This window comes from Grus americana, chromosome 23 (assembly GCF_028858705.1).
Source record: "Grus americana isolate bGruAme1 chromosome 23, bGruAme1.mat, whole genome shotgun sequence".
Classification (NCBI taxonomy): Eukaryota; Metazoa; Chordata; class Aves; order Gruiformes; family Gruidae; genus Grus; species Grus americana.
Genome location: NC_072874.1, coordinates 430,704 through 444,285, shown reverse-complemented (window position 1 = coordinate 444,285; position 13,582 = coordinate 430,704). Strand labels below are relative to the sequence as shown.

Genomic DNA, 13,582 nt, shown 5'->3' with positions numbered 1-13,582 from the left:
GGGTCACCACAACACTGGGGGTCCCGCTTGACGTCCCTACCGCGATGCTCAGCACTGGCCTGGGAAAAGGAAGTGCAGGGTAAAAAAAGCAGAAATACTCCAATTTTGGGGTTCCTCACCTGCTTCCCACCTCCCTGGTCAGAGCATCACCCCGTGGGAACAGCTCCGTGCTGGAAAACTCTGTCCAAACCCCTCCTGGCCCTGGGCAGGGGGAGCCGAGGGGGAATGGCTGGCGTTGCCTCGCCAAAATGGGGTTCCCGGGGCACACGTTTGGTTTGGCCCTGTGGCAGTGGCACCGGGTGGGTTTGGTGGCTGTCCCCCTCCCTGGAGAGGGGGGCCGGGGGGAAGCAGTGCTGTCCATGGGCTGGGGCAGGAGCAAAGGAGAATTTGAATTTGGGGCTTCCCTCCCCTTGCTCAGGGCGGGTAGCCAGGCTGAGCCGAGCTGGCTCCGCCAGAGTGGGGTGGCAGGGGTGGGGTGGGGGGTGGGGGGCAGGCAGGCACCCAGTGGGTGTCACCTGTCCCTCAAAACCAGGGAGCAGCACCCTGGCGGGACCCAGGCCCCTCACCCGGGCAGGCTGCAGAGGTTTGCCAGCCGGCACGCAGGGGGTTAAGCATCCCTGTCTCCCTCACACTTGAGACGTCACCGTCACCAGTGGCGTGGGGAGGGGGGGGGCCGAGGGGCTATGGTGGTCTTTGTGGTGCATTCGGCAGCTGGCGCAGGGCGGCTCACGCAGGCGGCGGGCGGCTCTTCCCCGACACCCCGCGCTCCGGCAGCATCCGCAGACAACCAGCAGTGGCCACCGCCTGCCCACGCTGCAAGATCCCCACCGCCACGGTGAGCAAGGGCCGCCACGGGGACGGGGACAGGGGTGCCACCAGGCCTGAGAGCAGGGTGGGGGGCGGTGGAAGCAGCTGGCTGCCTCCCTTGGGGACCCAAAAACAATAGCGGCCGCTCTCAGGGGGGCCCTGTTCTCCCTTTGCACCCCCAGCCCGGTGCATCCAACACTTGCTGGGTGTCCCCAGGACTGGGGGTGATGGGGTGGGTGCAGCTTCCCCCCTCCTCCCCCCGTGGGATGCTGCAGCCCCGAGGTGGCCCTGGGTGGGTGCAGAGGCAATGGCTGGGTGCTCACCCGCGCCGGCTGGGTGCTGCGGCTCAGCTCCCTGGCAGCCCTGCGGTAAATCCTGCTACTCGCCCGCAGCCGCAGCAAGGCAGAGGGGAGACCCCCTGGCACCCCACCAGCCCCGCTTGGGGGGCACCCAGCCCCTTGCAGGGGGGATTCATGCCTCTGTCCAGCCAGGGAGGTCACCAGACTGGGGGAGGTGACAGCCCCAGGAAGCCCCAACCCCACCCTGGGCAGTGCTGGGGGGTGCCCTCGCTCATCCTGGGGCAGGATCTGGCCCCGGCACCCAGGTTCCCGGGATAAGGTGCCCCCATGAAAAATCCTCCAGGCACCGCGCATCTGACCCTGCCACGGCTGCAGCGGTGACAGTGCGGCTGTGGGTGGGGGGCAGTGGCAGGAGGGGCTCAGCAGTGGCGGTGGACGCTGGCTCGGGCACCCAGTGGGTAAGGGGGGGGCGCGGGGTGCAAAGCCGAGCCAAGGGGAAGGGGGACCCAGCCCGCGGCTGGGGGTGCGGCGCTGCACCAGGCTGCGGTGCCCACAGCAATGCTGCACTGGCAGCAAAGGGGCACAGCCCCAAAACAGCCCCAGGTGACACAGGGATGGCCTGATCCGAGGGCACTGCTGCCCCCTCAGCATGGCCAGCCTGGGCACCGCCGGCTGGGGGGGGCGATGCTCCTGGGTACAGGATTTGGCCCTGCCTGAAGCAGGAAGGGGGGGTTTCACCCTGTCGGCTGGGATGTCCCCATGGAGATGACAACTGTCATGGGGTCCCCATGGGGCAGGATGCTCAGGGGAAGAGGAGCAGGTACCGGAGCAGGGGCACAGGGAGGCCACCGCAGGGAGGGACAAAACCCGGGGCCACCTCGGGTGTGGCTGGGGGGGGACCCCGCTGCCTCCAGCCCCGCGCCCCTCACAGGCAGCTCTCCTCCAGCAGCGCACCCCTGTGCAAGAGCGGTCCCAGCATGGGGTGTCTTTCCTGGCGGATTTGGGGTGCGCGATTCCCCTGGTTTGGTGTTGCAGCGAAGGGCAACCCACAATGGAGGGAGCCCCTTGCTGTCCTTGAAAGCCACCCGAGAATGTGCTGTGGCCCCCAGGGTCAAGGGCCACCACGGGGCGTAGGTACCTGGGCCAAGGAAGCGCTGCCAATCGGCACCGAACCCCGAGCAGAGCCACCCCGCCAGGCCAGGGGGCTGCAGCAATCCCTGTCTTCCCACCCAGCACCGATCCCCCCCGTACCATGGCTCAGGCCTCGTGCCAGGGCATCCCCACGCTGGGGACCACGGGGATGCGTCTGTGCCCCCTCCCTGGGCACAGGCAGAGTTCAGCGGTGACAAACCCCAGCCCCAAGACACCCACCAAGGACAACCGTGGCGCGGGCACGAGGACGCCCGCACGCTGATCACAGCGTTTATGCAAATCCCTCAGCAGAGCGGGTGCGAATCTCCCACCTGGCCGGCTGCCTGGGGCACCCCAGGGCCCCTCCAGTACCACCCCACATGGCCCAGCACCCCTCCAAAACACCCCAGCACCCAGTGGGATGAACCCCAGGGTCGCTGCACCAGGGCAGACCTGGGCATCTTTATGCCCCACTGTGGGGTACAAGCACCCACCACACGTGGGGAAACCGAGGCAGGGATGTGTGGTGGGGAACCTGGGTGCCCTGGCTCCTCCAAAGCAGCTTGCGTTTCGGCATCAAGCTGGTGCATCCCATGGAGCCCCAGTGTAAAGCAACTGCTTACCGGGCCCAGGAGGAAAAGGAGGAGGGGGAAGACAGAGCCATCGCTGTTGATACCAAAGGACTGCACCAGGGCTGAGCAGGAAAGCCCTGGGCTGGGGGGCAGCAGCCCCATCCCTCCCTACTGCTGCTGCCTCCTCCAGCTGCCCCTCTCCCCTCCCCAGCCATGTTAATTAAACCCAAGCGCTTAATTACAACCTGCTGAATCCCACGGCTGCTTCTCAGAGCCCACTAACACTATGGGGCCAGCCCAGACACCCCCCCCCCATCCCTGTAGGAAATGTGGGGGATGGGGCAACCAGGGGAGCATCCCGGTGCCTGCAGGATTTGGGTTGCAGCTCATCGGCGACATAAAGGGATCTTCATGCAACACACGGAAAAGAGCAAACCCAGCCAGCGGCACCGGGAAAGTCATTCTGGGGGGTCTTGGCGTCCCTGAGGAGGATAGGGACAGATGGCTTGGCCCCAGGGTTGTCCCCGAGCTGGCAGGTCCCCCGAGGGGTGCGGAGGCAAGGGGATGCTCAGCCGGTGCCTGGCAAGCTCCCAGCGACACCGGCTGTTGGCAATAAAAAAATAATTGAGGCAAATAAGGTGAAGGCCGGCGGTGGCACGTGGGGCTGCAAGCTGGGGCAGGGGGACCCAGTGTCCGGCCGTGCTTCCCCACCTGGTCACCCACCGGTGGGTCCCCGGGGCAGGGAGGTGCCCAGCGGAGCACCCTGACCCTCTCGCCCTCCTGCCCGCAGGTCCCTGCTGGCCCATGAAGTGATTCAGGTGGGTGGCACAGCCCCTGCTCCTGCCGTAGCTGCCGCCGCCACACCGGGCACAGAGGTAAGGACCCGGGGCCATGGCCATGGGGTGGGTGGGATGCTCCAGTGTGGGCACCAGACCCCCAAACCGGGTCTGTGGGGCAGAAATCCCAATTGGGGTCTTTCCCTGTCCGTGGGGGATGCCTAGCCCCATCACCTGGGGGAACTGGCACAACCCCACGGGGGTCTCCTGGGGCAGCCCCCCATCCCCTGGCTGAGCACGGGGGGGCTGGGGAACCGGGGTGCCTTGGGGGAGGTGGTGCAGCCAGGGGCGCCCACAGGAAGCACAGTGCTTGCAAACCCACACCCCGCTTCCCTCCCCGCCTCGGCAAACGGCAGCAGCAGAAGTGCTGGGGAGAGCCGCCAAGTTTCGGCGAATGCTCACACCCGCACACCCCAGCTGGGAGGGTGCGGGCTGGGGACAGCAGGGCCACGGGGTGCAGAGCCCGGCAGGACGGGTGCAGGTAGGTGCCACAGCAGCGGGGGCTCGGGCATGCTGGGGTGTCCGGCCGGCAGCGCCGGTGCTGTTCCACTCTGTTCTGTTTCTCTCGCTCAGGTCTGCTGGCCATGGGCAACCTGATAAAGGTATTGGGCAAAGATTTAGAAAACTGTCCTCATTTTTTCCTGGATTTTGAAAGTAAGTCCCGTGAGCAGGGTGGGTGCGGGGAGGGGGCCGGGGCCGCCGCCACGGCTGCTCTCTGGAAGACGGGGACAGGCACCACGTCCCTAAGCAGCCCTGTGTCCCCAGGCACCTCGGGGCAGCCCCAGACACGTCCCGTGAAGGGCTGAATGGGGCAGGGGAGCGGGACCCCGAGAAATGTCCCATCCCTGAAAGCACGGGGAGATGTCCCTGGCCGAGTGGCAGGGATGCAGGATGATGTGTCCTGGCAGCAGGACCTGGCCCACGAGGACCTCAGACACATGTCCGCTTTTGTTAGAGTCAATGGCATCAGGTAGCCGTGCGGCATGTCTCCTGCCACCGCCACGGTGGAGACAGCCCGGAGGCCGGGGATGCCGGGGAATGAGGAGGGAAGGATCCGTGCCGCCTGCCCTGCCGGGAGGGGCAGCGCAGTGATCGCAGCCTGCGTCCGAGGGATGGGAATGGGGACCCTGGTCCAGCCCTGGGGACGTGCCCCAGCTTCCCGCTGGCCTGGGCTAACTGGGACAGGAGAGCGTGGCTCATGGACCTCCCAGGCTGGACACGTACGGGAGATGGTGGCCACCGCAGCAGGGTGTCAGACCCAGCGCAGCCCCGTGGCCTCACCTTCCTCCTTCTCCCCCTCTTCCTCCTGGGGCACAGCTCAGAGCGAGATCGAGGGGGGTAAAAATAGTGCAGCAGCAACCGCTCGCCCCAGCGGGGAGAGACCACACGCACTTCACCACACTGCCTCCGGTACCGGCACATCCCAAAATAGCCGGGGTTGGGGTGTGGGGCTGGGGTCACGCAGCCACCCTGCTCCCACAGCAGGGGACCTCCCAGCTCCTCGTGGGTCCTTTGAAGCAGCACAACCGTCGCCTGCCTCCAGCCCCCTCCACAGCCCCCGGGGATGGGGCTGTGGGGGCTCCCCAGGACCCCCAATTTCAGGGCTGGCCCCACAGCTAGAGGGGGGATGCCCATAGCCAAGACTTTGGGGACTCACTCACCGCTTCGCCCTCCTCGCCGGAGCCCGGCATCTCTCTCCTCCCTTCGCTCCTTCCTCTCCATCACCCCATCCGCCAGCGCTCATCACCATCAAGGGGGGGAAGAGGCTGCAGCCCGGGGCTGGGAGCAGCCGCGGGGTCACCGACGGCCGGCTGGGAGCTCCTCGAGCCCCTGGGGAGCAACGGGGGGAGGACAGGGGCTCTGGCTGCCGCTGGCCGCTGCCCACAGCCCAGCACCTCTTCCCCGAGCACCACCTCACCATCATGCTTTTTTCCTCTTGTTTCTTCTCTTGCAGGTTTCACATGGGGAACCTTCTTAAAGTGTTGACTTATAACGAACTTGACCAAGGCCCTAATTTTTTCCTTGACTTTGAAAGTGAGATGGGATTTTTATTTTCCTTTTTTGTTTCGTACTTATTCTGAGTTCCACATCCACGCCATTTTGAGTTCTTGTACCCATCGCCCATCGCATCGCGCCCATCCCAGACGTCGTCCCCCCACCTTTGCCGTCCGGGGGTCTCCCCGGGGAGGGGGGACTGCAGCCACCAGGGCAGACCCATGGCCGGGGACTATCGCTCCGCACCTCTTCCCGGGGGCATTTTGCAGCCCGTTGGGGCCAGCCCAGGGCTGGGGGCTGCTCGGGGACCCCCGTGAGCAGGACCGTGGTCACAGGGCAGCCAGGACATACCCCCACCTGCCCCTCCTCTGCGGCTTGGCTCAAGCTCGGGCAAGGAGACGGACCGGGGGGAGAAACCCGGCAGGAAGGGCTGTGGGCTGGCGGGAGAGCCACGGGTTGGGGTGCTGGCCCCCTGCTCCGGCTCTCGCCGCCTGGGGCCCCACTCAGAGCCCTCCGGGTTTCTCTCCCCGGGGCACTGCCCTGCAGATGCGCAGCCAACGGAGGCTGAGACAGCGGTGTGGAACCAGGTGAACGCCGTGCTGGAGGAGGCGCAGGCCATCCTGGCCGAGCTGCAGTCCTACACGGGCGCTGGGCAGGAGATCCGAGAGGTGGGTGCAGCCCTGGCACCCGCTGCCCACCCACCCACCATGGCTTGGGGCAACTGCTGGTGCTCTCCCCGCCACAGGCCATCCAAAACCCCGGGGACCTGCGGCTGCAGGAGAGAGCCTGGAGTGCCGTCTGCCCCCTCGTTGCCAAGCTGAAACGCTTCTATGAGTTCTCCCTGCGGCTGGGTGAGTGCCCCGAGCCCCTGACCCCTTCCCCGCATCCCCTTGTTGCATCCCACATCCCTCCCCGGATGCAGGAACGGGGCAGGTTGAGGGGAGCCCTGGCCATGGTGCGGATGCTGTGCTGCCCCGTGCCTCAGTTTCCCCAGCCGGGGCCGGGGACCAGCAGTGCTTCGTCCCCAGAGAACGCCCTGCGGAGCCTGCTGGAGGCCCTCACCAGCCCCCCGTACGCCCCAACCCAGCACCTCGAGCGGGAGCAAGCCTTGGCCAAGCAGTTCGCCGAGATCCTCCACTTCACCCTCAGCTTCGATGAGCTCAAGGTACCTCCCCGTGCCCTGCCAGCTGGGATGAGGGCTGGGGGGCCCACAGGATCCCCACACTGGGACCGTGCAAAAGCTGTGAGCCAGCACAGTCCCTTGGGACCCCCAAAGCTCATCCTGAGCACACCGAGCTGGCTGTGGCCCCCATCCCAGCCCCTAACACGGGACTCCCCTCTGCAGATGACCAACCCCGCCATCCAGAATGACTTCAGCTACTACAGAAGGACCATCAGCCGAAATCGCATTAACAACCTGCAGGTCAGAGGACAATGCCATTCCCCCCAGCCCCGGGATGGCCTCTCCTGGGGGGGGGTCACAGGACTGGGCAGGGCTTGGGGTGGGGGGTCAGCCACCCCAACGGCCCCCATCATCCCACCCTGCAGCTGGATGCGGAGAGCGAGGTGAACAACGAGATGGCCAACAGGATGTCCCTCTTCTATGCCGAGGCCACCCCCATGCTCAAAACGCTCAGCAATGCCACCACCAAGTTCGTTTCGGAGGTGAGCGAGGCTGGGGGGGACCCTCAGGGCAGGGGGGAGCCCCCCTCCAGCCCTGGCACCGTGCGGGGATCAGGAGGGGAAAACAGCAGCCAGGACCTGTTGGGTTTCAGAACAAGACTCTCCCGATCGAGGACACGACCGACTGCCTGAGCACCATGGCCTGTGTCTGCAGGGTGATGCTGGAGACCCCGTGAGTACCCCGCATGGTGGGGGACACATCTCAGTGCTTGGGTCCCTCTGCCGCCCACCTGGGCTCAGCCAACCCCTCTCCTGGCACAGGGAGTACCGGAGCCGCTTCACCAACACTGAGACCCTCCTCTTCTGCATGCGGGTGATGGTCGGCGTCATCATCCTCTATGACCACGTCCACCCCGTGGGGGCCTTCGCCAAGACCTCCAAGATCGATGTGAGTGGCCATGGGGGGGTCACAGCCGTCCTGCTCATCCCAGTGCAGCTGTGATGCCTGGGGCGTCCCTCTCCCTGGATGTCCCCTGTGGGGACATCTCTGTCTGAGCTGGTCCAGAGGGGAACTCATCCCCTCAGGCACCAAGGAGGAGGATGGGGAGGAAGGGAAGCAGCCCCCCATGGCACATCTGGGTGCTCATTGCCTCTCTCGCTCCCCCCACCAGATGAAAGGCTGCATCAAAGTCTTGAAAGACCAACCCTCAACCAGCACCGAAGGGCTCCTGAACGCACTGAGGTGAGCCAGGAGGCTGGGGGACACGGGGGGTACCTGGCATCCCCCACTGGTGCTGTGGGATGGTGGCAGCAGAGCAGGTTGGGGTGCCGTGGGGTGACCATCCCCTCTCCATCCAGGTACACCACTCGGCACCTCAATGATGACACCACATCCAAACAGATCCGGGCCCTGCTGCAGTGAGCGCAGGGCGGCCGCCAGAGCCACCCCGACCTCACACACGTCACCGTGTCACCTACGCCCATGACCATATCGCTCATTTTCTACAGAGGGAAAAGGGACAATAAGAAATACACAGAAATACAAAAAGAAAATCAAAAAGGCCCAAGGCCACCCCCAAATACGGTCCTGCTCCTCCTTCCCACCCCCCAAATCAGCACCCGATTACTGGACACAAGGTGGGGGTGGCACTGTGGGGACATCGTGCTGGGGGTGCTGGGGCCGGGCAGGATGGACGCGGGCAGGGATGCGCCGATGGGGCTGGTGGCAGCGAGCGCCCATGGCACGGGGGCACCTTGGGGTGGGGGGAAAGGGGCAGGCGTCGCCCCGTCCCCATCCTCGTCCCCGAGCATCTGGCTGCAGAGGAGGAGGAATAAGCATCCCTGCAGATCTGCACTGACTCTGGTGGAAACGGCTCAGTCTCACTTGGTAGATTTTTAATATGAGCAATTAAATCTCCACTCACCTCTTCTTTTCTACATTTTTTTTTGGGTGTGAAATAAAATGACATTTAATCTGTTTGTGGCCAGATCGGGGCCATCTCTGCTGCGTCCCATCCTGCGCCGCACTGGCTGGAGGCACCCAGACCACCGTGCCTGGCCTTTGTGGGTCCCGTCTGTGACACCCCAGGGACTGCCCCCCCCCCCCAGGGACCACGTCTCCCCTCTGTGACGCCCTGGGAAGCGTCTCTCAGCCACGTCTCAGCCCCACAGTGACACTGCTGGTGACCAGGAGCTCCTGGAGGGACTACCAGGTTGGCCCCCTCCCATGGTGGGGCCATTTCCCCCCCCGGCTGCCCCCAAGCCAGCCCATCCAGGGCACCCTCCTGCCCCAGTGCCCCAGCCGCTGCAGACTGGGAGGACTGGGAGGCTGCTGGAGGCCATGGCTGGCTGCCAGAGGGCCCGTGCCTTTGCCGGCAGATGGCCCTGTGGCACCGTGACAAAGCAGCCCCAGCGGCCCCCCTCGTCCCAGCCCCATCGTGGGGAGACCCACTCGACCTCAGCCCCCTACCCGCAGCCCCCCCAAGCTCAGCGAGGCCCCGATGGGCACCCTGCAGCACGAGGCTCTGTGCCAGCCCTTGGCGGGGGCTGCATCACCCCCCACGGGGACAGCCCAGGGCTCCCCCTGCCACGGCCACGCTCCAGGGGCACGGGGCCAAGTCCCCCAGGGTTTGGTGTCCCGCCAGCCGGACGGTGCTCTCCTTCCCGCGGCCTTTCCTGCCAGGCGGCTGCAGGCAGCTGCCAGCACTGCCAGCCCCCCTCGCTGCCCCGCACGGCCCCCTGCACTGCCAGGGGACAACGGGCACCCTGTGTGTGGCACCAGCACCCCAGAGCCCTCCCTGGTGGCATGCCCGTGCCTCAGTTTCCCCACCTGTGCAACAGGTGACTGCTGCTGCCTTGGGGGGTGCGCTGGAGGGTACAGGGGGAAGTTCCTCGCAGCCCCCTGGGCTCCAGACCCCCCCTGGCCTCCAGACCCCCCAGTGAATTGCTCAGGGTGCCAACACAGGGACACCCATCCTGCCCACCTGCCTGCTGCAGCCTGGCTCAGCCCCCACGTCCCCAAACCTTCATAGGTACCCACCAGCCCCCTCCAGCCATGGCAGCCTCAGGGGCTCACGGGCAGCACAAGAAGGGGACAAAGAAAGGGGAAGACCTGGCAGCCCCCAGCCCTTTGGATACTGGCATTTCCCAGGCCCGATGCCAGGATCCAGCCACATACACCCAGGCTTTGCCGCCAAAGCCGCCAAACTCCCGCGCTGCGCGGGACACGCACGCTGTTGCACAACCTCGGCCAACAGCTCCTTTTATTTTTAGGCTCTTGCAACACGGCTTCCCTGCAGCCCGCCCAAAACGCCGCCGAGACACCAGATGGGCCACAGAATCTGAAACGCCCTGCCCTGCTCCCAGCCCCAGCAGCTCTCAGAGCAACTCTGTGCACCAGCTGTGCCTCAGTTTCCCCATTAGTTACCTTCACCCACCAGCGCTGCGATGGCGGCGGTGGCAGCCAGCCCTGCTGACCCCAAGGGCTCCCTCTCGCTGAGCCAATCACCCAGGGCTTCATTAAATCTCCCTGGTGCTCCACAGCACAATGATCCCACCTGGAAGCTGAAGATGAGGCCAGGACACAGCTTGGTTCAGTGGCTGCAGCTGCCGCGTGTCTGCAGGAGCCACCGTCCCCAGGTGACACCAGGTGACAGTGCCCAGCCCGTCCAAGGCACTGGCGCAGGATCGTCCCCCGCAGTGTGGGAACTGGGGTGGGAAGAGCTGGGACAGTGTCAGCACCCAGGACGTCTAGCAGGAGTTAAAGGACAGATGGACCCTTTAAACCTACCAGTGAACATGGGCACGGACACCAGCTGGTCACTGGTGCCAGGCGAGATGGCAGCTGTGCCACAGGTCCCTGGTGCCGGCTGGCTCCTGGTGCAGAGCCACAGCCCGGCCGCCCCTGACGTCCCTCCCTGGCCCCCCGCAGTGCTGCCTCTTCCTTACAAGGGGAGGGCTAAAGCCAAACTCATGCCACATCTGCAGCTTCAGCCCCACTGTCCCCACGCAGCACCCTGTGGGGAGAACAGGCGGCACATCCGACCCCAGTGAAGGGCAGCACCGCACCAATGAGAAATTTCCAGCAGGATGAGCAGATCGAAGCATTTTACAGCCAAAACACAGTAAGAAAAGGGAACCAAAAAGTGGAGGAAACAGAAGCAAGCCCAAGTCCTCGAACATCAGGGACAGACATTGGGTCTGAGATCAAAGGGGCTTTGGCTGCTTTGAGCTTGGGATGGCGGCCGCAAGCAAGAGCAGCAGGGCTCGGTCAGCCCAACCTTCCTGCACAGGCAGCGAGTCGGGGCCAAGCTCCATGCGATGCCACGGAAGGGTGAAGGCTGGAGACAGTAAGCGATGGGGATGCAGATGGCGGGATGCTGCCCGTGTACCTCCCGCTGCCAGAAGTGAGGATTGGGGCACCACTGGCTGCCATGACCCCTGCATTCCTCCCAAGGGTGTCCCCAACTCCGCCTGGCACCCAGCCCTGCCGGTGGCCAGGGACAGGAGCTCACCCCAGTGCTGTGCCAAAACAGCAGCACCCAGGTGAAGGGACACCCCCGAGGACAGGCAGCACCACAGGGACGATGCCGTGGCAGCAAGGGCACGGGTCTCTTCAGGCTCAAGCCCTCCAGCTGCGACGCTCAGCCGGGCCAGGGCGCCGAGGTCTGTGATGGCGAGCCAAGCCATGCCAGGCCTGTACTGTTTTCTAATCCCAGTGTAATTAATGACCTTATCTTTGGCCAAAGCCATTTAGATTAAGTGGCTGGTGTGATGGGCTTGGCGGCTCCGGCTGCACAGATGGAAGAGCTGCGTTTGTCTGGGGATTAGCGGAGGGCAGATGGAGTGAAGTGCCATTCCCCATCCCCAAACCTCCGCACTGACAGCAGCCTGAAACCTGAGACCACAACAACTTTCTCAGCGAGCCCTGGCCGGACTGGAGAGCTATTTTGCATTGTTTGTCCCTTCTGCAGGGGGCCAGGGAGGTGGGCAGGGCCCGGAGCAACAGGAGCAGGAGCTAAAAAACGTGTGCCGGCACCAGGAACTGGTGCGATCCTTGGCAGAAGCTCGACCCCAGTCCGTGCCTTGAGTCCTTCAAACGGCAGAGGTGCAACAGACACCAGCTTCTGCCTTGGAGAGCAAACCATGGCAGGGATGCTGGCCCTAGCTCTACATAAATAAAAAGCCCTGTCCTCAACTGACAATCCTTACCTCTCAGAGAAAGCAAACTCACCTGCTTCTTGCTGCTGGCAGGACCAGGGCACGCTGCCACCTTCCTTTACCAGTCCAGACACAGTATGAACAAGGAATTGTGCCAGACCCCCGTTCTCCTGGGACACGTGGGAGCCGCTACTCCCAAAAACAAGGCGCTGCAGTGGGTGGCACAGAGCAGGGGGAAGGCTTGGGAAACCCTGCCCAACAGTGGCTACAGCACAGCCCGTTATGAGCAGGCTCGTGAACACAACAGGCAGACTAACAGCTATTGTGGTAGAGGAATAACATTTCTCTGTGGGGATAACAAAGTTCATATTAAACCGATTAAGGATATTAAATCCATTTCTAACAGTATGGTCATCTGACTGCACTCAGGAGACAGAGCAGATAATCCCACCCCTCATTCACAGAGCTGCCCCGATGATCCAGCCTGGCCTGGGGAGATGACTCAACACGTCCACACCGTCTATCAGACCACCACACTCAGCACATCGGTGGCAAATGGGGCTTTACACCCGGCCTCGCCTGCTTCCTCACCCATCCAGGCCAGGAGACCATGGTTCCACGCCACAACCCCCTGGCCATGTGCTCCAGCACTGGGCTGAACCCATATCCACATACGCTTGAGTCAGCATGGATGGCAAACAAGTCTGGGCTGGAGAAGAGGTTCAGCTGGCCCTGCAGATAGACCCAGCAACACAAATGGGGCACCCAGCATTTCAAAGTTGATGCCCAGCTCTGCCCAACGCTGCCAGAGAAAAGACAACCCAAACTCCCAGCTCTTCCCTGCATATTCCCTTTAGTCCAAGCTCCCAAGCCACCCCATGCCCCTATCAAACAGCCCAAGGCAGCCGCCCCACAGAGCGTTACAGAAATAATTCAGTGCTGAGGAACACAAACTGGAGGTTTAATCTAATCCCCACCAGAGCAGGCATCCCCAGAGCCTGCCATGGCAGATCCACCCACGCAGCCCTTCCCCTCGCAGGCTGAGCCCTGGGAGATGGTTCTCGCCACATGGTGTATCGCAAGTGGCCGAAGGAAAAATTTGTGCTCTGCCAACCCAAAACCCTCCCGGGAGGAACCATCTTGATTGCATTGCCAAGAAGAATGCCAAATGCCCTGGAAAAGACCCTCCCGGTTTCACCAGAGTGGCACGCCGGGAAGAGCGGTGGTGCAGACAGGGCTCGCATCCTCCAGGAACAATGCTGCTGAGACCAAGTGCCTCATGGACGTGGCACAAGGAATTTGCTGCTCAGCAACTCAGATTCAAATGCAGGGCCAGTTCCCACTGCCAAACCACAGTGTAAACCCCTGGGAATTCAGCTTTAACTAGGACAGACTCATCTGTTGCAAACTTGATGAGATCATTTCCAAGTTCCTGTTTAACAGGTGCCAGCTCCTTCTGCACCTGCTATGTGCATAGGGATCAGCCTGCCTCCACCAAGCTGAGAACATCTGCTCAGCTCCCTCGGAAGCTGCAGAAAAGGTGACTGGAAGAAGGAACCAGGCCTGGATGTCCTGCCCTGTGCCCAGAGCAAGGAACCTGGGCCAGGTGGAAACAGAGAGCAAGAAAACTGCACTTGTTAATACGGAGGGGAGCCCACAA

General features: G+C 63.6%; 1 protein-coding gene across 5 annotated transcripts; it reads left to right on the top strand.

The window, feature by feature from the left end:
• The first annotated feature begins 667 nt into the window (after nt 1-667).
• LOC129195843 (CYFIP-related Rac1 interactor A-like) lies at nt 668-8,750 on the top strand. Of its 5 annotated transcripts, XM_054802428.1 has the most exons (13): nt 668-835; nt 3,600-3,684; nt 4,219-4,299; nt 5,600-5,679; nt 6,187-6,308; nt 6,386-6,491; nt 6,669-6,805; nt 6,986-7,063; nt 7,189-7,305; nt 7,416-7,495; nt 7,585-7,711; nt 7,935-8,005; nt 8,122-8,750. In XM_054802428.1, exons 4-13 carry the CDS (start codon nt 5,607-5,609, stop codon nt 8,183-8,185), a joined length of 975 nt encoding a protein of 324 aa, XP_054658403.1. In that variant the 5' UTR covers nt 668-835; nt 3,600-3,684; nt 4,219-4,299; nt 5,600-5,606; the 3' UTR covers nt 8,186-8,750. The 5 variants fall into 5 exon arrangements, with proteins under 5 accessions (XP_054658403.1, XP_054658404.1, XP_054658405.1 ...); XM_054802429.1 differs by lacking the exon at nt 4,219-4,299; XM_054802430.1 differs by lacking the exon at nt 5,600-5,679.
• The last annotated feature ends 4,832 nt before the right edge of the window (nt 8,751-13,582 follow it).

Excerpts from the sequence above, each read along its gene's own strand:
- LOC129195843 (XM_054802427.1), top strand. The coding sequence starts at position 5,568 with ATGCTTTTTTCCTCTTGTTTCTTCTCTTGCAGGTTTCACATGGGGAAC. Across the intron at positions 6,806-6,985 it reads TCAGCTTCGATGAGCTCAAG|ATGACCAACCCCGCCATCCA; the intron begins GTACCTCCCCGT and ends TCCCCTCTGCAG. Across the intron at positions 7,306-7,415 it reads CCACCAAGTTCGTTTCGGAG|AACAAGACTCTCCCGATCGA; the intron begins GTGAGCGAGGCT and ends GTTGGGTTTCAG.